This window comes from Bombina bombina, chromosome 7 (assembly GCF_027579735.1).
Source record: "Bombina bombina isolate aBomBom1 chromosome 7, aBomBom1.pri, whole genome shotgun sequence".
NCBI classification, from domain to species: domain Eukaryota; kingdom Metazoa; phylum Chordata; class Amphibia; order Anura; family Bombinatoridae; genus Bombina; species Bombina bombina.
In genome coordinates, this window is record NC_069505.1 from 215003109 (window position 1) to 215029675 (window position 26567).

At 39.1% G+C, this 26567-nt stretch overlaps 1 protein-coding gene across 1 annotated transcript in view; it reads left to right on the forward strand.

The window, feature by feature from the left end:
• Window positions 1–239: 239 nt before the first annotated feature.
• Window positions 240–26567, forward strand: part of TRIM66 (tripartite motif containing 66) — a 204052-nt gene continuing 177724 nt past the window's right edge. The window contains exon 1 of the mRNA XM_053689342.1: window positions 240–243. Coding sequence (XP_053545317.1) covers window positions 240–243 — 4 coding nt within the window. The remainder of the gene's footprint in view (window positions 244–26567) is intronic.

Below are 26567 nucleotides of genomic sequence, written 5' to 3' on the forward strand. Positions count from 1 at the left end.
TTTTAGCTGTACTGACATTTGTGTCCCTTTTAGCTGTACTGATAACCGTGTCCCTTTTAGCTGTACTGACATTCGTGTCCCTTTTAGCTGTACTGACATTCGTGTCCCTTTTAGCTGTACTGACAACCATGTCCCTTTTAGCTGTACTGACAACCATGTCCCTTTTAGCTGTACTCACATGAGAATTGCTCTCAGTACTTGGCACTTACTCTGGGTCAGCTGTACTGTGTGTTTGGATCATGGGTAATTAGCCCTGCGCATTGGGCAGTTTCGTTAGCTGCTGAATCCGTAAGAAGACGCTCGTGTTTTCTGTGCCAAATTCCTTCTTTTGAAAATGCAACTCACTAAGATCAGTGCAGATCCAGATCTAATTGTGGGGCACTTTCCCAGCTCCAAAAATAGCAGCTTACGAAACTGCCCAATGCGCAGACCTACTGGTTAGGAATATACACCTGGGATATTTAAAGTGAATCCATTAAAGGGACATTAAATACAGCAGAATTGCACATCTCAAAGTTACTTCCATTCTTCCTGTATCACGGGACAGCCACTAGCCAATCGCAAAACGCATATACTGTATATGTCAGCACATGCTCAGTAGAATCTGGTACCTTAGAAAGAGTATATATAAAAAGATTAATAATGGAAGCAAGTTGGATGTTAGTTTTTTTAAATTGCTGCTCTAGCTGATTCATGACAGTTTCATTTTTAGTTTAGAGTCCCTTTAACTTAGTAGAGATACCTTATAACTGAGTCTAGTTTCTTGGTGCTGTTGTTGTAAGATATTTAATATTGCTCATTCTTAAAGTGACATGAAATCCGATTTTTATAAAAAAAATTAATTGTAGTTCTATTATCAAATTTACTTTGTTCTTTTGCATCCTTTGTTAAATGACATACATAGGTAGTCTCAGGAATGTGCACATGTCGGGGGCACTATATGACAGCAGTTTTGCAACAGTGCTTTTAACAATGTTATACATTATTATTTAATTATTATCATTTATTTACAACATGACAACACCGTATGCATCACTAACATTAAAGAGACATTAAACACTTTGAGATTGTAACATAAAATGATAAATTGTATATATATGACAAACAATCTACAATATACTTTCATTATTTATTTTGTTCCCTTTTACTGTAATTCCATTCTGAAATTGTGAGCTTTCAGTTCCTGTTAGAATATTACCTATTTATACCTTTATACCTATTTATAACTGTCCCTAATTGGTCACAGCAGAGAAGGTTGCCTAAGTTACAACATGGCAGCTCCCATTGTTTTATAGGCACTAAAACTTTACACTTATTTTGTCACTAATGAAACTTTAAAAAATACATATACATGTTATTCACAGACTAATCTTTTCTTTGAATATATCATTCTATCTAGCAGTGTTTAATGTCCCTTTAAGTATACAGTAGTGGTGTACTATAATCAGAAAACATTTACATAGGTCATAAAGGGTAGGGAGGTACCTAGCTTTACATCACTGTAAGCTGAAAAATAGAAGGCTCAATCTGAATAAAAGAAAAATTGGGTTTTGAGTCCCTTTAACTTTAATAAAATGATTGGATTCTCTGTTATAAAGGGCAGAATATGTGCACACATTATAATATAGGAAAACAATAATACTGTAGGATGAATATAGAATAACTATAATTCAGATTTCCCTCTGGAGAATCCAAATTGTGGTTTAATTAAAGCTGTTATTTTTGGATCCTTTTTGGAGTGTGCATTAGACCTTGCTATGTGCTTTGTGAATGATATAGGCAACCGTTTTATTTTAAACATTTCTTCACAGATTTATTTAAAATTAGACTTGGTGATTCTGATTGTTTTGTTTTGTTGAACTTGTGGTTGCCTATCTCAGACTGTTTGAATATAAAAATAATGAAGCAGGTGTTTCCCAGTGTCTCAAGTGTAAGAGGACTAGCAGATGTTTACTCTGGGTTCCACTAGTTATTGCAGCTGCTTTGTGTGTTTAGCGAACTTGCTTTAAAGGGACATAATACCCAAAAGTTAAAGCACTTGAAAGTGATGCAGCGTAGCTGTAAAAAGCTGACTGAGCATCTCTATGTAAAAAAAAAATATTTTACCCCATCATTTCCTCAGTAGCCACATTCCATTGTAAAGGAACTTGGAGCAGACAATCAGAATGCTAGTCCCAGGACTTGAAAGAGAGTGTGCATCTGGCATGTGCAGACACAGTCATGTTATTTCCCTTCTCAGTTTAATGGGACACTAAACCCAATTTTTTTCTTTCATGATTCAGATAGAGCATGCAATTTTAAGCAACTTTCTAATTTACTCCTATTATCAAATTTTCTTTGTTCTCTTGCTATCTTTATTTAAAAAGTAAAGATGTGATGCATAGGAGCCGACCCATTTTTGGTTGAGAATCTGGGTTATGCTTGCTTATTGGTGGGTAAATGTAAGCCTCCAATAAGTAAGCGCTATCCATGGTGCTGAACCTAAAATAGGCTGGCTGCTAAGATTTACATTCCTGCTTATAAAATAAAGATAGCAAGAGAACGAAGAAAATTTGATAATAGGAGTAAATTAGAAAGTTGCTTAAAATTTCATGTTCTATCTGAATCATGAAAAAAAAAAATGGGTTCAGTGTCCCTTTAAGGAAGTTTACTATGAAGTCTCACAAGATTTCAGTGAAATCTCACGAGATTACAGTAAAGCAAAGCATGATCGCATGAGTGTTGATACTGACTGGCTATTGTTTTGTTTTTCCAACTTGCAGCTGGACAGTAGCTGAGGGATAACTCTTCTTATTTATCAGCTAAATATATTTTTAGGTAAAATCTTTTTTTTTCTTCATAGAGATGTCAGCTTTTTACAGTTATGCTGCATGACTTTCAAATGATTGAACATATAGGTATTATGTCCCTTTAATAATGTCAGTTAAGATGAATTAGCCTTTGTTGATTTCACATTATTGAAGTCTTTTGCAATATTGTAAACTTTCAGTAAATAATTATAGGGTTTAACAAGAATTATTGGTACAAACCATGTACCAGCACATCTGCTGAGATTTCTGTATCCCACAATGGGCTAGTTGAGAAAAAAAACTAATTAGTGAAACTAATAACTAAATAAAATACAACAACTTGCTGCAACATTGCAGAATTCAATAAGATTTGTAACCTCCCCTCGTCTTAGCCGTGAATGGTACGATCAGGTCCCTTATAACCGATGAAACAACATCTGTTTAGCAACCATTTCACTGTCAATAATCCGACTCACAAAAACGTCTTTCAAGCAAGTGGATTAAAACAGGGGACAATACACCCTCTGTGATACACTATACATATATAACACTACAACACTACCCTCTGTGATACACTATACATATATAACACTACAACACTACCCTCTGTGATACACTATACATATATAACACTACAACATTACCCTCTGTGATACACTTTACATATATAACACTACAACACTACCCTCTGTGATACACTATACATATATAACACTGCAACACTACCCTCTGTGATACACTATACATATATAACACTACAACACTACTCTCTGTGATACACTACACATATATAACACTACAACACTACTCTCTGTGATACACTATACATATATAACACTACAACACTACTCTCTGTGATACACTATACATATATAACACTGCAACACTACCCTCTGTGATACACTATACATATATAACACTGCAACACTACCCTCTGTGATACACTATACATATATAACACTGCAACACTACCCTCTGTGATACACTATACATATATAACACTACAACACTACCCTCTGTGATACACTATACATATATAACACTACAACACTACTCTCTGTGATACACTATACATATATAACACTGCAACACTACCCTCTGTGATACACTATACATATATAACACTGCAACACTACCCTCTGTGATACACTATACATATATAACACTGCAACACTACCCTCTGTGATACACTATACATATATAACACTGCAACACTACCCTCTGTGATACACTATACATATATAACACTGCAACACTACCCTCTGTGATACACTATACATATATAACACTACAATACTACCCTCTGTGATACACTATACATATATAACACTACAACACTACCCTCTGTGATACACTATACATATATAACACTGCAACACTACCCTCTGTGATACACTATACATATATAACACTACAACACTACCCTCTGTGATACACTATACATATATAACACTACAATACTACCCTCTGTGATACACTATACATATATAACACTACAACACTACCCTCTGTGATACACTATACATATATAACACTACATCACTACCCTCTGTGATACACTATACATATATGATACTACAACACTACCCTCTGTGATACACCATACATATATAACACTACAACACTACCCTCTGTGATACACTATACATATATAACACTACAACACTACCCTCTGTGATACACTATACATATATAACACTACAATACTACCCTCTGTGATACACTTTACATATATAACACTACAACACTACCCTCTGTGATACACTATACATATATAACACTACAACACTACTCTCTGTGATACACTATACATATATAACACTACAACACTACCCTCTGTGATACACTATACATATATAACACTGCAACACTACCCTCTGTGATACACTATACATATATAACACTACAACACTACCCTCTGTGATACACTATACATATATAACACTACAACACTACCCTCTGTGATACACTATACATATATAACACTACAATAATACCCTCTGTGATACACTATACATATATAACACTACAACACTACCCTCTGTGATACACTATACATATATAACACTACAACACTACTCTCTGTGATACACTATACATATATAACACTACAACACTACCCTCTGTGATACACTATACATATATAACACTGCAACACTACCCTCTGTGATACACTATACATATATAACACTGCAACACTACCCTCTGTGATACACTATACATATATAACACTGCAACACTACCCTCTGTGATACACTATACATATATAACACTACAACACTACCCTCTGTGATACACTATACATATATAACACTACAACACTACTCTCTGTGATACACTATACATATATAACACTACAACACTACCCTCTGTGATACACTATACATATATAACACTACAACACTACCCTCTGTGATACACTATACATATATAACACTACAACACTACCCTCTGTGATACACTTTACATATATAACACTACAACACTACCCTCTGTGATACACTATACATATATAACACTACAACACTACCCTCTGTGATACACTATACATATATAACACTACAATACTACCCTCTGTGATACACTTTACATATATAACACTACAACACTACCCTCTGTGATACACTATACATATATAACACTACAACACTACCCTCTGTGATACACTATACATATATAACACTACAACACTACCCTCTGTGATACACTATACATATATAACACTACAACACTACTCTCTGTGATACACTATACATATATAACACTACAACACTACTCTCTGTGATACACTATACATATATAACACTACAACACTACCCTCTGTGATACACTATACATATATAACACTACAACACTACCCTCTGTGATACACTATACATATATAACACTACAACACTACCCTCTGTGATACACTATACATATATAACACTACAACACTACCCTCTGTGATACACTATACATATATAACACTACAACACTACTCTCTGTGATACACTATACATATATAACACTACAACACTACTCTCTGTGATACACTATACATATATAACACTACAACACTACTCTCTGTGATACACTATACATATATAACACTACAACACTACTCTCTGTGATACACTATACATATATAACACTACAACACTACACTCTGTGATACACTATACATATATAACACTACAACACTACCCTCTGTGATACACTATACATATATAACACTACAACACTACCCTCTGTGATACACTATACATATATAACACTACAACACTACCCTCTGTGATACACTATACATATATAACACTACAATAATACCCTCTGTGATACACTATACATATATAACACTACAACACTACCCTCTGTGATACACTATACATATATAACACTACAACACTACCCTCTGTGATACACTATACATATATAACACTACAACACTACCCTCTGTGATACACTATACATATATAACACTGCAACACTACCCTCTGTGATACACTATACATATATGACACTACAACACTACTCTCTGAGATAAACTATACATATATAACACTACAACACTACTCTCTGTGATACACTATACATATATAACACTACAACACTACCCTCTGTGATACACTATACATATATAACACTACAACACTACCCTCTGTGATACACTATACATATATAACACTACAATAATACCCTCTGTGATACACTATACATATATAACACTGCAACACTACCCTCTGTGATACACTATACATATATAACACTACAACACTACCCTCTGTGATACACTATACATATATAACACTACAACACTACTCTCTGTGATACACTATACATATATAACACTACAACACTACCCTCTGTGATACACTATACATATATAACACTACAATACTACCCTCTGTGATACACTATACATATATAACACTACAACACTACCCTCTGTGATACACTATACATATATAACACTACAACACTACCCTCTGTGATACACTATACATATATAACACTACAACACTACCCTCTGTGATACACTATACATATATAACACTACAATACTACCCTCTGTGATACACTATACATATATAACACTACAACACTACCCTCTGTGATACACTATACATATATAACACTACAACACTACCCTCTGTGATACACTATACATATATAACACTACAACACTAACATAGGCACACAATACACTTGGAAAACAACAGAGAAAGAAAAATGAGACAACCTTGTTGGCTTTGAAATAGTGGCTCATCTGTGAGGCAAAATAATTCACAGGGCAATGGAGTCATTATGAGTTCTGCATGCTGAAAAGGACATGCAGATTCAGATAGAGCAGCCATTTTAAACAACTTTCCAATTTACTTCTATTATCTAGTTTGTTTTGTTCTCTTGGTAATCTTTGTGGAAATGCATAGGATGGCTCAGGAGCAGCAATGAGTTATTGGGAGCTTGCTGCTGATTGGTGGCTGCACATATTGGCCTCTTGTTATTGACTCACCCGCTGTGTTCAGCTAGCTCCCAGTGCGCATTGCTGCTCCTTCAACAAACCATAACAAGAGAATGAAGCAAATTTGACAACATAAATAAATTGGAAAGTTGTTTAAAGCTTTGTGCTCTGTCTGAATCATTAAAGAAACATAAGGTTTAGGTTAAAAAACAAACAAAAATGAGCACGTTTTTAGAATGTGTTGGAAGCCCACATCCAGCCCCTCATTTGGATTTGCAAAGGTTTTATTCAGTGACACTGCTTTTTTTTTTTTAGTTTTTGTCCATGTATAATTTTCTTCTCGTGAATTGAGCTAATTCTTGTCATTTTGCAATGTTCTATATATAATATTGTAGGTGAGTTCTCACCAGTGACTTTTAACATGGACTTTAGGGGTCCGATTTACCAATGTCTGGCTGTAGGGTATCATGTCCACCAGACATCGCTGAATGCCGACAGCATATGCTCTTGGCATTTATCATTGCACCAGCAGTTCTGGTGAACTGCTCGTGCAATGCCGCACCCTGCAGATTTGCACTAGCATGGGGTGTCAATCAACCCGATTGTATCGGATCGGGTGGATTGATGTCTAAAGCCTCAGAGGCAGCGGACCAGTTAAGGAGCAGCAGTCTTAAGACCGCTGCTTCTTAACTACTGTTTCTGGCAAGCCTAAAGGCTCAAGCGGAAACAGGGGCCATTTGGCCCTTGATCATTCAGCCCCTATATCTGTAATTTTCTTATATCAATACCTTGTCACAAACAGAAGTTCACCTAGATTTTGTTCTGCTTCCCTGCCTTAAAATAAATTAAAAATAAATAAATCCTAAGCTCATTTTCTGCTCTATGGGTGATTGTAAATGGAGAAATGATCTGGTGTATCTCTTGGTGCTGGGCACTTTATTTTCTTTAAATATTATTGGCTTTCTTTTATGGGATGCACCTTATAATGCTGATACTCCTGTAAGTTTTATAGCTAAAGTATTTGTTATTATTGTTTGGTGGCAAAAAGACCAGGGGCTTTAGCCCATAGATACACTGAAATGTCTCCTCTTCCAAACTACACCCTCAATCTGCCCTATAGCACACATTAGACCATGTTCTTTTTAAACCCATGCCAGTTTTCACTTTTTAAAACCTTGCACCCAGGCATAGAGCACTGTGTCTTGTGAGAAGAGTAAGACTGGTGTGCCAATCAGGCGTGGCACATGGATCACATAAATGGCACAGGAATAAATTACTTTTAGCCCTTTGTAGGTGCTGACATAACAAAGCCCCCTATATACACTAGAAAGATTAGCAGTAGTTTACCCTAAAATAAACAATACATTATCTGTCATGGGGGGGGTAACAAAAGAGACCACCACATGCATTTGGTTTGTTATTATTATTATATATATTTTTAAGAATCTCAAAAATGAACCAACTTTGTTTTCTGTTTTTTTATTTTTATTCTGTTTGGATTCTTTGTTTCCTATCACAGATTTCAGAGCATCCTCACCTGTTCTAATTCTCTAGCTCTGATAATATGCTCTTTGGTATTCTCGTATCATTATGTGTTATAACTGTAGAGCTGCAGATTGTGCTCAGTGGAGAATGAGACCTCCCATGGGCAACGCATGTCTTCACTCCCCAGATGTCAGGGAGCTGAGAGAGACCCCCCTCTAACACATAATACACAAACCCAGAGACGTACACTAGAGTCACTGATGCAACATGTGGCAACTAACGGAAATGTCATGAAAACACACAATTTTTGATTGAGGAACTGCTCGTCAATTAACTGTTTGTGTAGCGTCTAGACTTTAAGCTGTGGGAAAAGAAACACATTGTGTTGTGTTTATATACGAGGGGATCCGTTCTACTTGTCCCAGATCATAGTACATTTAATGAGATCCCATAAAAAAAGGAATTATTTATGTATGGTAAAAGGTGAAAGGACATACTGTAAAATTAATTTTCCCTTAAAGGGACAGTATACACCAATTTTCATATAACTGCATGTAATAGACACTACTATAAAGAATAAGATGTACAGATACTGATATAAAAATCCAGTATAAAACTGTTTAAAAACATACTTAGAAGCTCTCAGTTTAGCTCTGTTGAAAAGGTTATTGGAACACCCACTGCAAGTGGGAAATAAGACACTCCCTCTTACCCCTTCTTTTGCATATGAAAAGACCCTTTACACAAATAGGAGCAAGCTGGAGTAGGTAGCTGACGGTATTCTCAAAAAACTTTGGGGCTTGGCTAAGAGTTTGAAAATCAGAGCAATGTTATTTAAAAATAAGCAAAACTATAGATTTTTAAAAAAACAACAACTTTTTGGGCTATATAAATAGATAATCTACAAAACATTTATGCAAAGAAAAAAATGAGCGTATAATGTCCCTTTAATGCATTCCCAAAGACTTTTTATAATAGCTGCAAGATATAAAATGTATGGAAAATTGTTCGTTTAGGTTTAGTTTTGTATATGAAATAACTTTTTGATGATTTAAGTCTCAATCCATGGTACTCAAGAACATGCCATTATAAATGGACTGAGTGTGCAGAAATAGTAGACCTCCTAATGTTATATAACTCTCAATACATTTATTGAGGCCTATTTATCAAGCCGTCAACCGCAAATACGCTGAAATTCTGCAGCGTAATTTTGTCGAGCCTGATTCGCCTTATTTATTAAAGCCTACAGACCGGTAAAAGTTGAAATTTGTGACGTAACATACGATCCGCTGGTCTCAGTCCGACACAGATCGATGCTTACATCATTACAGATGTTCTGAATACAAATTTGGCACTATCTGAATTCTTTTGCAAGTTATCAAACTGCTAACAGGTACGCTCGCCACTATTCCGGCCCAGCGTACCGGATTTCCAATCCGCCACCCTGGAGGCTGCGGATGCCATAGGAATCAATGGGAGTCTGAAAGCAGCGAAAGATCATGTTCGCTGCTGCCCGATATCCCATTGATTTCTATGGTAGAATAAAAGTTACGTTTACACCTAACACCCTAACATGTTCCCAGAGTCTAAACACCCCTAATCTGCCACCCCCGACATCACAGCAACTGTAATAACATGATTAACCCCTATTCCGCCGCTCCCGACATCGTCGCCACCTACATAATGTTATTAACCCCTATCCCGCCACTCCTAGACCCCTCCGCAACTAAATAAATGTATTAACCCCTAAACCCCTGGCCTCCCACATCACTATCACTTACTAAACCTATTAACCCCTAAACCTAACAACCTTCTAACTTTACATTAAATATTAACTCATCCCTATATTATAATAAATTTAAACTTACCTGTAAAATTAAATTAAACTATATTAAACTAATAATTAACCTACCCTAACTATTATACTAAAATTACATTAAACTATATTAAACTAATAATTAACCCACCCTAACTAATATACTAAAATTACATTAAACTATTTATTAATCTACCCTAACTATTATACTAAAATTACATAAAACTATATTAAACTATTAATTAACCTACCCTAACTGTTATACTAAAATTACATTAAACTACAAATTAAATTAACTATATTACATTTCTAAAAACCTAACCCTACTCAAGTTATTTAAATCTACAATAAAAAATTACTAAGTTACAAAAAAATAACAACTAAGTTACACAAAATAAAAAACACTAAGTTACACAAAATAAAATAAAAATAAAAACTAACACTAACCCCCGAAGATCCACTTACAGTTTTTGAAGACCCGACATCTATCCTCAACGAAGTGGCAGAAGTCCTCAGCAAAGCCAGCAGAAGTCTTCATCCAGGCGGGCCGAAGTCTTCATCCAACCGGGCAGAAGTCTTCATCCAGATGGCATCTTCTATCTTCATCCAACCGGGCTGAAGTCTTCATCCAAGCGGGCCGAAGTCTTCATCCATCCGTTGCAGAGCGGCTCCATCTTCAAGACATCCGGCGCGGTCTAAAGAGCTGCTGGTGCAATGCTGAATACGGAGAGTGTATTGCTCTCCGCATTCAGCGAGATCTGACAGACCTTTAATAAATAGGACTCATTGGGTGAACCAATGACAAGAGGTATATCGGTACAGCCAACAATCAGCAGCTAGTTCGCAGTAGTGCATTGCAGCTTCTGAGACTAGCTAGATATTATTTTCAACAAAGGATACCAAGAGAACAAAGCTAATTAGAGAACAGAAGTAAATTGGAAAGTCGATTAAAATGTCATAATTTATCTGAATCACGAAAAAAAATTATTTGGGTTTCATGTCCCTTTAAGTATATGGCCATGAGATCTGGCTGACATTGCTTAGAAGCTTTTTGTATGGTTTGATTCTTCCACTGTTCAGTGTATTTTATTATTAATATATAAAGCAGGGATAGGCAAGGTGTCCGTACATGGACACTGGTGTCCGTGACTGGCCCTTGCAGTGTCCGCCGCCCATTTTGCTGTGGGGAGGGAGGAGTAAGACAGATGAATACTGGTCCTGACTCCTCCTTAACACATGCAGCGCCACGTTTTGCAGGGTTGTGGCCACTCCCACATGATGCCGCTTAGTACTAGAAAATGACTCTGAGTGAGGGAAGATTCAAGAAGCAAGCTGCCACTGTGTCCCTGGAGCTTTATATGCAAAGGTAAAGCACTTTAACCAGCACCTGAGGTTTATTATAAGTAGTATTTAAATAGAAAGAAAAGATACAGTAAGGTTGTGAATCATAACCTTAGTATATATTTTCTTTCTGATTAAATAATAGGAAAGGGAAAATATTTAGTGTGAATTAAATTAGTGGCTTGTCAAGAGACTGCTAGCAATATTTAGCGATAAGTTATGGAATAAATAAAGCCTGAGTGAAATACTGGATGTGTATCTTCTGCATCTGTATAATAACACCCTGCTCTATACAAAGACACAGAAGTGACACTGGCACATGGGTATAGCCAGACAAGGGCTGGTTATAGGATCAGTAGTATCTGCATCAGTATAATAAAATTCAGCACTATAAAATAATAGTTTTAATTGTAAATGTACCTTGGTGTCCTTCACTAAAGTTCTTTACTTTAGAAAATGTCCGCCACAGCCTTGAATCGTGCCTATCCCTGATATAAAGTTATTGTGTATATTTTTGTTCTAAAGGGATATTTTAGAACAAACTTGGCGTTTGGACCTGACACAATAGGGCCTATCTATCAAGCTCTGAATGGAGCTTGAGGGCCTGTGTTTCCGCTGCTCCATACCCCTGTCCGCCTGCTCTGAGCAGGCAGACACCCCCCTGCTCGCGGCTCCGAGTCTGCAGGGGGCGGCGTTGCACCAGCTGCTGGTGCAATGCTGAATACGGAGAGTGTATTGCTCTCTGCATTCAGCGAGGTATTTCAGACCTGATCCGCATTGTCAGATCAGGTCCGACGTACCTTTGATAAATATCCCCCTATTTGTACAATGTAATAAGACTGTAGACATTCTTCTCATTTTAAGGAGTGAAATCCTTTTATTGATTTATTTTGTGAAGTTTATGAGAGCTGTATTTGCTTATTTCTTTTGAGCTGTTGGTTTTCGTTATTAGAACAAAGCTGCTAATATAGTTTATATATGTTCCTGTTTTTTGTCTTTGGTGCATGAAACAATTACTGCATCGCATCTCTGACCCTCTGAATGTTTGAGAATATTGCTTTGAATTCATTTTGATGTGTGCCTAATGGTGCCAGTTACACCTGTAATATCTAGATCTAGGGCTGTTTAGTTTTTGTGCTGCCCTAGGCACTGGTAAAACCTGCTGCCATCAGTCTTCCAACTGTAAGAATTTTAGCTTATGTTCGCTTTATATATTTTTCACAACTGGAGGCCAGGAATGTATAGGGAGGATTAAGAACACCGGCAAGAAAAACAGGAATTTATTAATTTGTAATCTAACGATTAAATAAATATATGCAGAGCATGGGGGGGGGAGGATCAGGTCATAAAACAAACCCCTGAATCCTTTGCCCTTATTGGTCTCTCTAGACCAGGCAGTGTGTACACCCTTTCTTGTCTTAATCAAATAAATATAGTGATGGTTCTACTGAGGGGCTGCACACCCCATGTATTGTAGTTCTTCCCCCAATTCCTAAAGGATGATTTACAAGACAGACACCTGTGCAATACTCTGTGCCCTGCACTCTCTTCTGCTGTAAAGGTTCATTTTCAAGACAAACACCTGTACAATACTCTGTGTCCTGCACTCTCTTCTGCTGTAAAGGTTGATTTTCAAGACAAACTCCTGTGCAATACTCTGTGCCCCTGCACTCTCTTCTGCTGTAAAGGTTGATTTATAAGACAGACACCTGTGCAATACTCTGTGCCCCTGCACTCTCTTCTGCTGTAAAGGTTGATTTACAAGACAGACACCTGTGCAATACTCTGTGCCCCTGCACTCTCTTCTGCTGTAAAGGTTGATTTACAAGACAGACACCTGTACAATACTCTGTGCCCCTGCACTCTCTTCTGCTGTAAAGGTTAATTTACAAGACAAACACCTGTGCAATACTCTGTGCCCCTGCACTCTCTTCTGCTGTAAAGGTTAATTTACAAGACAGACACCTGTGCAATACTCTGTGCCCTGCACTCTCTTCTGCTGTAATAAAGATTTACTAGATGCTCAGATGATCTAGCTCAGACATCCTCAAACGTGACCCTCCAGAGATTTTGGAACTACATGTCACATTATGCTCAGTATATCAGCTGGCTAAGCATCATGGGAAATGTAGTTCCAAAAACGCCAGAGGGCAAAGTTTGAGGATGTCTGATCTAAAGTGTCAAGAAACAGCCAAACCTAGAGCTTCACTATTGGGTTTCAGAGAGAAGGAAAAAAGTAAGAAAAGTTACTAAAATAAGAAATAGGTCAATGTGGAAAGACATATGAGCTCAACACCAGTAACATCCTTTATATTAAAGGGACATGCAACCCAAAACATTAGATAGGGCATACAATTTTAAACAACTTTCCACTTTACTTCTTTTATGAAATGTGCTTTGTTCTTTAGCTATCCTTTGTTAAAAACCATACCTAAGTAGGCTCAGGAGCTGAGAGCTAGTTGCTGATTGGTTGTTGCACATATATGCCTCTTGTCATTGGCTTACTGATGTTGTCAGCTAGCTCCCAGTAGTGCATTGCTGCTCCTTCAATAAAGGATACCAAGAGTATGAAGCAACATTTATAATAGAAGTACATTGTCTGATCAGTCTGAATAATGAAATAAAATGTTTTGGTTTTATATAATATTTGTAGTACATTTATATTTAAATCCTTACATGAATATATAAAAGACAAATTACATGCTCTGTCTGCAGAATCTGTGTCTACAAATAACATAATAATCATTTTGATTTTGACTTCATGTCTCTTTATAGGTTATAAAAACAATGCTTTGGAGGAGTGGAAGAGATTAAGCTACGACCAGCCATAAGCACAGGGTGATAATGCCCCTGCTTAGACTGGTTTCTACCCCCCTCCCCTCTTCCTTTCTCCACCCCCCTCCCCTCTTCCTTTCTCCACCCCCCTCCTCAGTAGTGCAGGTGACAAAATGTTTGTACAATTGTTGCTAACAATACAAATCAATACAGTTACAATCAGAGTTTATAATGCAGGTTCCTTATAGGGATAAAATAGATTAGTACAAAATGGCTGCCCCCTCTCATTATTCTCTTTTTATCCTAGTGCACCAGGAGGTTAGTTACACACCAGGGGAATCAGCATCCTCTCTTGAATGCTCAGGAGACTGGCTATGGCTGTTAGTGGAAAGTAAAGCAGATTTTTACTGTAAGGTGATTTCTCTGTTTCCCACACAAGTAACTAATGGCTATGCAGTACCTGTCTGACTGAATCCACTAGCTCAGCCACTCGTCCAGGCACAGAGGCAGTGGGTCTGCTCTGGCACTTTATTTCCTTCTGGATACAGACAAGGTCAATAAAGAGAGGTCAAGCAATGCTTAAAGGCAATGTGTCTCAGATTAAAGGGACATTAAACATTAAATACATACTAAACAGGCAAATCTTACAAAAAAAAGTGTGGAAACTCACCAAGACTTCCACCCTCCCTCACAATTAATATTGATTTATATAAAAACACACTTACACACACACACACTGCATTTATATGTATATAATCTATACACTTTTGGTTTGGTTTGGGCCTGAGATACTGCCCATTACTAGAGGATCTCACTATTCCTCTAACCAGATTGTACTCCAGCTCCTCCCACCAGCATCAGCAGTTTACTAAATCATTTCTGTTCTCTGTCCAGAGGGAACTTTGTTCCTCCTGCAAAAATAGTGCAGGAACTCCTTTCTAATGCATTCCCACTCGACTTGACCCCTGATACTAAGGGGCATATTTATCACGCTCCATATGGTCTAAAGACCGCTGCTCCATTACTTGTCTGTCTGCTCTGAGGCGGCAGACAGAAATCAGCCCGATCGAATATGATCTGGTTGATTGACACCCCCTGATAACAGCCGATTGGCCGCAAATCTGCAGGGGGCGGCATTGCACCAGCAGGTCACAAGAACTGCTGTCAGCATTTATCGTATGCTGTTAGCATTTATTGATGTGCAGCGGACATGATCCGCTATATTGGACCATGTCCGCTCGCACCATAGTAATCAGGCCCCTAAGTATCTATGTATTCAAAGCCAGAGAATAGTATGTAGTAGCGCCATAAAGTTTTACTTTTCATAAAGTACATCAGTTGCTTTAAGGTAACAAGCCCCACCATGTAAAACTTAGGTTTTCCCTTATCAAATGTCTTCTGCTGAGGACAATTATTGATTATTGATAAATTGTGTAAACAATGGTTGTGTGGAATAAATATAACAATATTAACATAACTAATAAAATCCCTATAACATTCTTATATTCCACACACAGACTTGTACACTATACCTATCCATAATTGGCCTCTGAAGATTAGATAAGAGGGAAACTTAGGTTTTAACATGGCAGTGCCCATTATTTTATAACAAGTCAGGAGAATTGGGATGCCCACAATGTTAAGAGTTAAATTGCAGAAAAAGAGGACAAAATAAAATACTTTACTACACAAACATTTTATACTACAATGTCAAGTGTTTAAACAGAGAGTGCATAACAAACCTGCTATGTTTCTTAGGGGAACAAGCTATAGACATCCACTACTGAAAGAGGCAGAGACACAAATTGTCACCAATTCTGCCACGTGAGCAAGATTCTCAAGCACTGCTGTAGTACAACTATTACTTCCTATGGCCTAGATTACGAGTTTTGACAGCTTTTAACACTGAAATATTGGCCATTGCGCATGTAATGGCCAGTAACGCATATTTTACGAGTCGTGGGGGTATAGCTATACCGCAAGCATTTAAGCCTGTAACGTCCATTCCGCACTAAAGAAAATGACGTTTGAGTACGGGATTTTCAGGTTGTGTGGTCCGGCTAAAATGCTTGCGTTACAGCCTATACCGACACGATCCGTACTACCATCTGAGAGCAGTAGTTATGAATTTTGTGTAACAAAAGTATTTCACAAAACTCATAACTAAACTGTTACAAAGTACACTAACACCTATAAACTACCTATTAACCCCTAATCTGCCACCCACCCACATCACAACTATTAAATAAAGTTATTAACCCCTAATCTGCCGCCCACCCACCCACCCACCCACATCGCCAACACTATTTAAATATATTAATCCCTAAACCACCGCTCACCAACACTAAATAAACCTATTATCCCCTAAACCTCCGGCCCCCCACATCGCCGCCCCTAAATAAACCTGTAAACCTCTAAACTGCCAGCCCCCCACATCGTAACTACTAAACCTATTAACCCTTAAACCGCCGGCCCCCCACATTGCAAAACACTAAATTAAACTATTAACCCCTAAAAAGATATAACTATCTTTAAATAAATAAAAACTTACCAGTGAAATAAAAATAAACCTAACATTAAACTATAAATTAACCTTTAAAAGAGTAGAGAAGGTGCCACATAGCATAATTTTGTATAAAATATCGGGGATAGTAAAATAAATGCGATACACTCTCATTTGGTGAAGCACTAAGATGTACTGCAGGCTGGGCAGACCAGATCCTCAGAGTTGTCCAGTAAAACTCTCCTCTTAGCTCACAAAGCACAGATAGCTGTGGTCTCACTCCCCTCGCAATAAGATGGTGTTTAGTTACCCTTGGGGATCCACCTCTCTGTTCCAAACCATTAGGTGTTTGGGGTTTAATCTCTGAAAGGATTCAAAGTAGCAAATTGCTTAAAATCAAGTGTTTATTGAAACACAAACAATGTACAGCAACGCGTTTCTTAGTATTCAATACGGTTTCTTCACCTGATAGTTTGGAACAAAGAGGTGGTTCCCCAAGGGTAACTAAACACCAATCCATTGCGAGGGGAGTGAGACCACAGCTATCTGTGCTTTGTGAGCCAAGAGGAGAGTTTTACCGATCAACTCTGAGGATCCGGTCTGCCCAGCCTGCACTACAGCTTAGTGCTTGACCAAATGTGAGTGTATCACATTTATTTTACTATCCCTGATATCTCATACAGAATTATGCAACGTGGCACCTTCTCTACTCTTTTATAGAATAACCTTTTATTGGATGGCCTTATACCTTGAGGAGAGCAGCCTACCTGTACAAAATACACACGTATTTGATTGGACTCTATATGTGGTGTAGTACATATATATTGTGTGTACACTGTTGCAGTATTGACTGTAATAATGGATTTAAGTGTCAGGATGCCAGGAACCATACTGAGACGAGAAGTGCAAAAAATAATCACATCTTTATTAATATAAAAAAATAATAAAAAGTCCACAAGTAAAATAACAAGCCAGGAATCAAAACCAGAGCTGGTAGTCAGACGAGCCGAGTCAGGAGCCAAAGCGAATAATCAGACGAGCCGAGTCAGGAGCCAAAGCGAGTAGTCAGATGAGCCGGAATCAGGCACAAGGAGAACAACAGAGTCAGGAACAAGCCAGGGATCAGGAACCAGGAGGGACGTCAGACAGCCAGGTAATACACAGGAGCTCTCACAAACAGGTCTGAGACAATGCAAGGGCAAAGCATACTGAACAGAGGCCCTTTAAATAATAAGTGATGACATCACAATTCTGAGACTGCATCCTGTCTCACACTGATGATGTACACCAGTCTGGCCATAAAAGGAAGTGCAGGAAGTGAGCAGTATCACACAGTATGCACCAGAGTCAGCAAGAGAGGTGAGTAAAATGGCTGCCAGCAGCACATGGGAAACAAAACAGGAAAAAACCCTAACACTAAGTACCTGAACTGAGTTTGGTTATTAATACCTTTTTACTTTGTTATATATACACATAAACTGTGATAGCGCCCCTATTTTTCACATTAGGGTATTCCTTTTTGTTGTATAAATTAACCTAACATTATTATTCTAATAAAATTTAAAAAAATACCAGTTAAAAAACCTAGGCCTCCATTACATATGCAGCGTCGCCCGCAAAATCCTCCGCCGCCAGATTTTACGCGATTTTGGTATTACATATCGGCGTAGCATACAAGTTACGTGCGTATATTTCACCCGTCGCTCGCAATTATTACTCCCATAGGCTAACATAGAACCGCGTCGCAAACTGGTATCCAATATCCAGCGCAAGGACTTACGTGTCGAAAATGGAGAAATCTTACTCCATTTTTACCTCGCCATAAAAGGCAGCCGTAGCAGGCCTTGCGCTGATTATGGGAGCACCGTAACTCCCAAAAATGCCTGCAAAAATAAACTAACACCTAACGTATGCGCAATGTCTATCTACCTGTCAACCGCAATCCCCCACCGCACTAACTAATATAGCCTATTAACCCCTAAATCGCCATAGCCCACAACGCAATAAACCTAATCAAGTATTAACCCCTAAACCGCCATAGCCCACAATGCAATAAACCTAATCAAGTATTAACCCCTAAAGCGCCATAGCCCACAACGCAATAAACCTAACCCCTAACTTAACTTAACCCCCCCTAACCTAACCCCCCTAAATAAACTAAAATGACCTAATTTACAAAATACTATTAATAGTTACTATTAAATATAAAAAAAATGACACTACTTTTAAAATACAAATAAACTAAGTATAAATTAAAGGGGCAGTCTAATCAAAATGCAGGAGTAGACTGTCCCTTTAAGCAAGAAATACAGAAAATAAAAAAATCTAAGATTACAGAAAATAATAAATAAAATTACAAAAGTTTAGATAAATTACACCTAATCCCTATGAAAATAAAGCCCCCCCAAAATAAAAACACACCCTAATCTAATAAACTACCAGTAGCCCTTAAAAGGACTTTTTGCAGGGCATTGCCCCAAGATAATCAGCTCTTTTGCCAAAAAAATACACACAGCCCCCCCTACCAATAAACCCCCCCACCCATCAAACCCCCCTAAAAAAAACTAACACTGAAAACATTAAACTACCCATTGCCCTGAAAAGGGCATTTGTTGGGCATTGCCCTTAAAAGGGCATTCAGCTCTTTTGCTGCCCACCCTATCTAAATAAAATAAATCCCTCCAAAAACCCCTTAAAAAACCCAAAGTCTAACCACCAAGTGGTCCTCACCTGTCCTGAAGTTCAGCGGAGAAGGTCCTGTTCCAGGCGGTGAAGTGTTCTTCCAAGCGGCAACCTCTTCTTTCTTCTTCAAGGAACCAGCCGGCGCAGAGCGGAGGGTGGAGTTGAAGACCGACGACTCTGGAACTGGAGACCGGCGACCGCGGAGCCATGGAGCGTGGAGGATCCTGTTCCTACGATCTCCGCCGTACACTGAATAAGAATTAAAGGTACGCGATTTAAAATGGCATCGCTTGAGCCTTCAAATTCAAATCAGCCTGTCTCACACTGATGATGTACACCAGTCTGGCCATAAAAGGAAGTGCAGGAAGTGAGCAGTATCACACAGTATGCACCAGAGTCAGCAAGAGAGGTGAGTAAAATGGCTGCCAGCAGCACATGGGAAACAAAACAGGAAAAAACCCTAACACTAAGTACCTGAACTGAGTTTGGTTATTAATACCTTTTTACTTTGTTATATATACACATACACTGTGATAGCGCCCCTATTTTTCACATTAGGGTATTCCTTTTTGTTGTATAAATTAACCTAACATTATTATTCTAATAAAATTAAAAAAAAACATAATTTATGCTTACCTGATAAATTTATTTCTCTTGTAGTGTATCCAGTCCACGGATCATCCATTACTTATGGGATATTAACTCCTCCCCAACAGGAAGTGCAAGAGGATTCACCCAGCAGAGCCGCTACACAGCTCCTCCCCTAACTGCCATTACCAGTCATTCGACCGAAAACATGCAGAGAAAGGAAAACCATAGGGTACGGTGGTGACTGTAGTTTAATGGAAAAATTACCTGCCTTAAAGTGACAGGGCGGGCCGTGGACTGGATACACTACAAGAGAAATAAATTTATCAGGTAAGCATAAATTATGTTTTCTCTTGTTAAGTGTATCCAGTCCACGGATCATCCATTACTTATGGGATACCAATACCAAAGCTAAAGTACACGGATGACGGGAGGGACAGGCAGGCTCTTTATACGGAAGGAACCACAGCCTGAAGAACCTTTCTCCCAAAAACAGCCTCCGAAGAAGCAAAAGTGTCAAATTTGTAAAATTTGGAAAAAGTATGAAGAGAAGACCAAGTTGCAGCCTTGCAAATCTGTTCAACAGAAGCCTCATTCTTAAAGGCCCAAGTGGAAGCCACAGCTCAAGTAGAATGTGCTGTAATTCTTTCAGGAGGCTGCTGTCCAGCAGTCTCATAGGCTAACCGTATTATGCTACGAAGCCAAAAGGAGAGAGAGGTAGCCGAAGCTTTTTGACCTCTCCTCTGACCAGAATAAACGACAAACAGGGAAGACGTTTGTCGAAAATCCTTAGTTGCCTGTAGATAAAATTTCAGGGCACGGACTACATCTAGATTGTGTAGCAGACGTTCCTTTTTCGAAGAAGGATTAGGACACAAAGATGTAACCACAATCTCTTGATTGATATTCCTGTTAGTGACCACCTTAGGTAGGAACCCAGGTTTAGTACGCAGAACTACCTTGTCTGAATGAAAAATCAGATAAGGAGAATCACAATGTAAGGCAGATAACTCAGAGACTCTTCGAGCCGAGGAAATCGCCATTAAAAACAGAACTTTCCAAGATAACAACTTGATATCAATGGAATGAAGGGGTTCAAACGGAACCCCCTGTAAAACATTAAGAACTAAGTTCAAACTCCATGGTGGAGCAACAGTTTTAAACACAGGCTTGATCCTAGCTAAAGCCTGACAAAAAGCTTGAACGTCCAGAACTTCTGACAGACGTTTGTGTAAAAGAATGGACAGAGCTGAAATCTGTCCCTTTAAGGAACTAGCGGATAAACCCTTTTCTAAACCTTCTTGTAAAAAAGACAATATCCTCGGAATCCTAACCTTACTCCATGAGTAACTCTTGGATTCGCACCAATATAAGTATTTGCGCCATATCTTATGGTAAATCTTTCTGGTAACAGGCTTCCTAGCCTGTATTAAGGTATCAATAACTGACTCAGAAAAACCACGTTTTGATAAAATCAAGCGTTCAATTTCCAAGCAGTCAGCTTCAGAGAAATTAGATTTTGATGTTTGAAGGGACCCTGGATCAGAAGGTCCTGTTTCAGAGGTAGCGACCAAGGTGGACAGGATGACATGTCCACTAGATCTGCATACCAAGTCCTGCGTGGCCATGCAGGCGTTATTAGAATCACTGATGCTCTCTCCTGTTTGATTCTGGCAATCAATCGAGGAAGCATCGGGAAGGGTGGAAACACATAAGCCATCCCGAAGGTCCAAGGTGCTGTCAAAGCATCTATCAGAACCGCTCCCGGATCCCTGGATCTGGACCCGTAACGAGGAAGCTTGGCGTTCTGTCGAGACGCCATGAGATCTATCTCTGGTTTGCCCCAACGTCGAAGTATTTGGGCAAAGACCTCCGGATGAAGTTCCCACTCCCCCGGATGAAAAGTCTGACGACTTAAGAAATCCGCCTCCCAGTTCTCCACTCCCGGGATGTGGATTGCTGACAGGTGGCAAGAGTGAGACTCTGCCCAGCGAATTATCTTTGATACTTCCATCATTGCTAGGGAGCTTCTTGTCCCTCCCTGATGGTTGATGTAAGCTACAGTCGTGATGTTGTCCGACTGAAACCTGATGAACCCCCGAGTTGTTAACTGGGGCCAAGCCAGAAGGGCATTGAGAACTGCTCTCAATTCCAGAATGTTTATTGGTAGGAGACTCTCCTCCTGATTCCATTGTCCCTGAGCCTTCAGAGAATTCCAGACAGCGCCCCAACCTAGTAGGCTGGCGTCTGTTGTTACAATTGTCCAGTCCGGCCTGCTGAATGGCATCCCCCTGGACAGATGTGGCCGAGAAAGCCACCATAGAAGAGAATTTCTGGTCTCTTGATCCAGATTCAGAGTAAGGGACAAGTCTGAGTAATCCCCATTCCACTGACTTAGCATGCACAATTGCAGCGGTCTGAGATGTAGACGTGCAAAGGGTACTATGTCCATTGCTGCTACCATTAAGCCGATCACCTCCATGCATTGAGCTACTGACGGGTGTTGAATGGAATGAAGGACACGGCATGCATTTTGAAGCTTTGTTAACCTGTCTTCTGTCAGGTAAATCTTCATTTCTACAGAATCTATAAGAGTCCCCAAGAAGGGAACTCTTGTGAGTGGAAAGAGAGAACTCTTCTTTTCGTTCACCTTCCATCCATGCGACCTTAGAAATGCCAGTACTAACTCTGTATGAGACTTGGCAGTTTGAAAGCTTGAAGCTTGTATCAGAATGTCGTCTAGGTACGGAGATACCGCAATTCCTCGCGGTCTTAGTACCGCCAGAAGAGCACACAGAACCTTTGTGAAGATTCTCGGAGCCGTAGCCAATCCGAATGGAAGAGCTACAAACTGGTAATGCCTGTCTAGAAAGGCAAACCTTAGATACCGGTAATGATCTTTGTGAATCGGTATGTGAAGGTAAGCATCCTTTAAATCCACTGTGGTCATGTACTGACCCTTTTGGATCATGGGTAAAATTGTACGAATAGTTTCCATTTTGAACGATGGAACTCTTAGGAATTTGTTTAGGATCTTTAAATCCAAGATTGGCCTGAAAGTTCCCTCTTTTTTGGGAACCACAAACAGATTTGATTAAAACCCTTGTCCTTGTTCCGACCGCGGAACCGGATGGATCCCTCCCATTAATAAAAGATCTTGTACGCAGCGTAGAAACGCCTCTTTCTTTATTTGGTTTGTTGACAACCTTGACAGATGAAATCTCCCTCTTGGGGGAGAGAATTTGAAGTCTAGAAGGTATCCCTGAGATATGATCTCTAACGCCCAGGGATCCTGGACATCTCTTGCCCAAGCCTGGGCGAAGAGAGAGAGTCTGCCCCCCACTAGATCCGTTCCCGGATCGGGGGCCCTCGATTCATGCTGTCTTAGGGGCAGCAGCAGGTTTCCTGGTTAGGTCTCCAGCCTTGTCTGTAGCGAGCAACAGCTCCTTCCTGTTTTGGTGCAGAGGAAGTTGATGCTGCTCCTGCTTTGAAATTACGAAAGGAACGAAAATTAGACTGTCTAGCCTTAGGTTTGGCTCTGTCTTGAGGCAGGGCATGGCCTTTACCTCCTGTAATGTCAGCGATAATTTCTTTCAACCCGGGCCCGAATAAGGTCTGCCCTTTGAAAGGTATATTAAGCAATTTAGATTTAGAAGTAACGTCAGCTGACCAGGATTTTAGCCACAGTGCTCTGCGTGCCTGAATGGCGAATCCGGAATTCTTAGCCGTAAGTTTAGTTAAATGTACTACGGCATCTGAAATAAATGAGTTAGCTAACTTAAGGGCTTTAAGCTTGTGTGTAATCTCATCTAATGGAGCTGATTCAAGTGTCTCTTCCAGAGACTCAAACCAAAATGCTGCTGCAGCCGTGACAGGCGCAATGCATGCAAGAGGTTGCAATATAAAACCTTGTTGAACAAACATTTTCTTAAGGTATCCCTCTAACTTTTTATCCATTGGATCTGAAAAGGCACAGCTATCCTCCACCGGGATAGTGGTACGCTTAGCTAAAGTAGAAACTGCTCCCTCCACCTTAGGGACCGTTTGCCATAAGTCCCGTGTGGTGGCGTCTATTGGAAACATCTTTCTAAATATCGGAGGGGGTGAGAACGGCACACCGGGTCTATCCCACTCCTTAGTAACAATTTCAGTAAGTCTCTTAGGTATAGGAAAAACGTCAGTACTCGCCGGTACCGCAAAATATTTATCCAACCTACACATTTTCTCTGGTATTGCAACTGTGTTACAATCATTCAGAGCCGCTAACACCTCCCCTAGTAATACACGGAGGTTTTCCAGCTTAAATTTAAAATTTGAAATATCTGAATCCAGTTTGTTTGGATCAGAACCGTCACCCGCAGAATGAAGCTCTCCGTCCTCATGTTCTGCAAATTGTGACGCAGTGTCTGACATGGCCCTAATATTATCAGCGCACTCTGTTCTCACCCCAGAGTGATCACGCTTACCTCTTAGTTCTGGTAATTTAGCCAAAACTTCAGTCATAACAGTAGCCATATCCTGTAATGTGATTTGTAATGGCCGCCCAGATGTACTCGGCGCTACAATATCACGCACCTCCCGAGCGGGAGATGCAGGTACTGACACGTGAGGCGAGTTAGTCGGCATAACTCTCCCCTCGTTGTTTGGTGAAATATGTTCAATTTGTACAGATTGACTTTTATTTAAAGTAGCATCAATACAGTTAGTACATAAATTTCTATTGGGCTCCACTTTGGTTTTAGCACATATAGCACAGATATCTTCCTCTGAATCAGACATGTTTAACACACTAGCAAATAAACTAGCAACTTGGAAATACTTTTCAAGTAATTTACTATAATATGAAAACGTACTGTGCCTATAAGAAGCACAGAAAAAGTTATGACAGTTGAAAATTAATAAACTGAAAAGTTATAGCATCAAATCTTTGTAAAAAACACAATTTTAGCAAAGGATTGCTCCCATTAGCAAAGGATAACTAACCCTGATAGCAGAAAAAAAAAAATAATAAAAAAAAAAATACAGAAATAAACGTTTTTTTTTTTTTATCACAGTCAACTACAATCTCACAGCTCTGCTGTGAGTGATTACCTCCCTCAAAACAAGTTTTGAAGACCCCTGAGTTCTGTAGAGATGAACCGGATCATGCAGGGAAGACAATAAACTTCTGACTGAATTTTTTGATGCGTAGCAAAAGCACCAAAAAAGGTCCCTCCCCCTCACACATAACAGTGAGAGAGATCAGTAAACTGTCATAAATTAAATAAAACGACTGCCAAGTGGAAAAAAATAGTGCCCAAAACATTTTTTCACCCAGTACCTCAGAAAATTAAACGATTTTACATGCCAGCAAAAAACGTTTAACATTAATAAATTGAGTGTTATTAAAAAGCCTGTTGCTAGTCCCTGCAAATTAGGCTAAAGTTTTATGCATACAGTATAATTCCAGTGAAGTGCCATTCCCCAGAATACTGAAGTGTAAAATATACATACATGACAGCCTGATACCAGTTGCTGCTACTGCATTTAAGGCTGAGTTTACATTATATCGGTATGGCAGAATTTTCTCATCAATTCCATTGTCAGAAAATAATAAGCTGCTACATACCTCTTTGCAGATTAATCTGCCCGCTGTCCCCTGATCTGAAGTTTACCTCTCCTCAGATGGCCGAGAAACAGCAATATGATCTTAACTACTCCGGCTAAAATCATAGAAAAACTCAGGTAGATTCGTCTTCAAATTCTACCAGAGAAGGAATAACACACTCCGGTGCTATTATAAAATAACAAACTTTTGATTGAAGGTATGAAACTAAGTATAATCACCACAGTCCTCTCACACATCCTATCTATTCGTTGGGTGCAAGAGAATGACTGATAATGGCAGTTAGGGGAGGAGCTGTGTAGCGGCTCTGCTGGGTGAATCCTCTTGCACTTCCTGTTGGGGAGGAGTTAATATCCCATAAGTAATGGATGATCCGTGGACTGGATACACTTAACAAGAGAAATACCAGTTAAAAAACCTAGGCCTCCATTACATATGCAGCGTCGCCCGCAAAATCCTCCGCCGCCAGATTTTACGCGATTTTGGTATTACATATCGGCGTAGCATACAAGTTACGTGCGTATATTTCACCCGTCGCT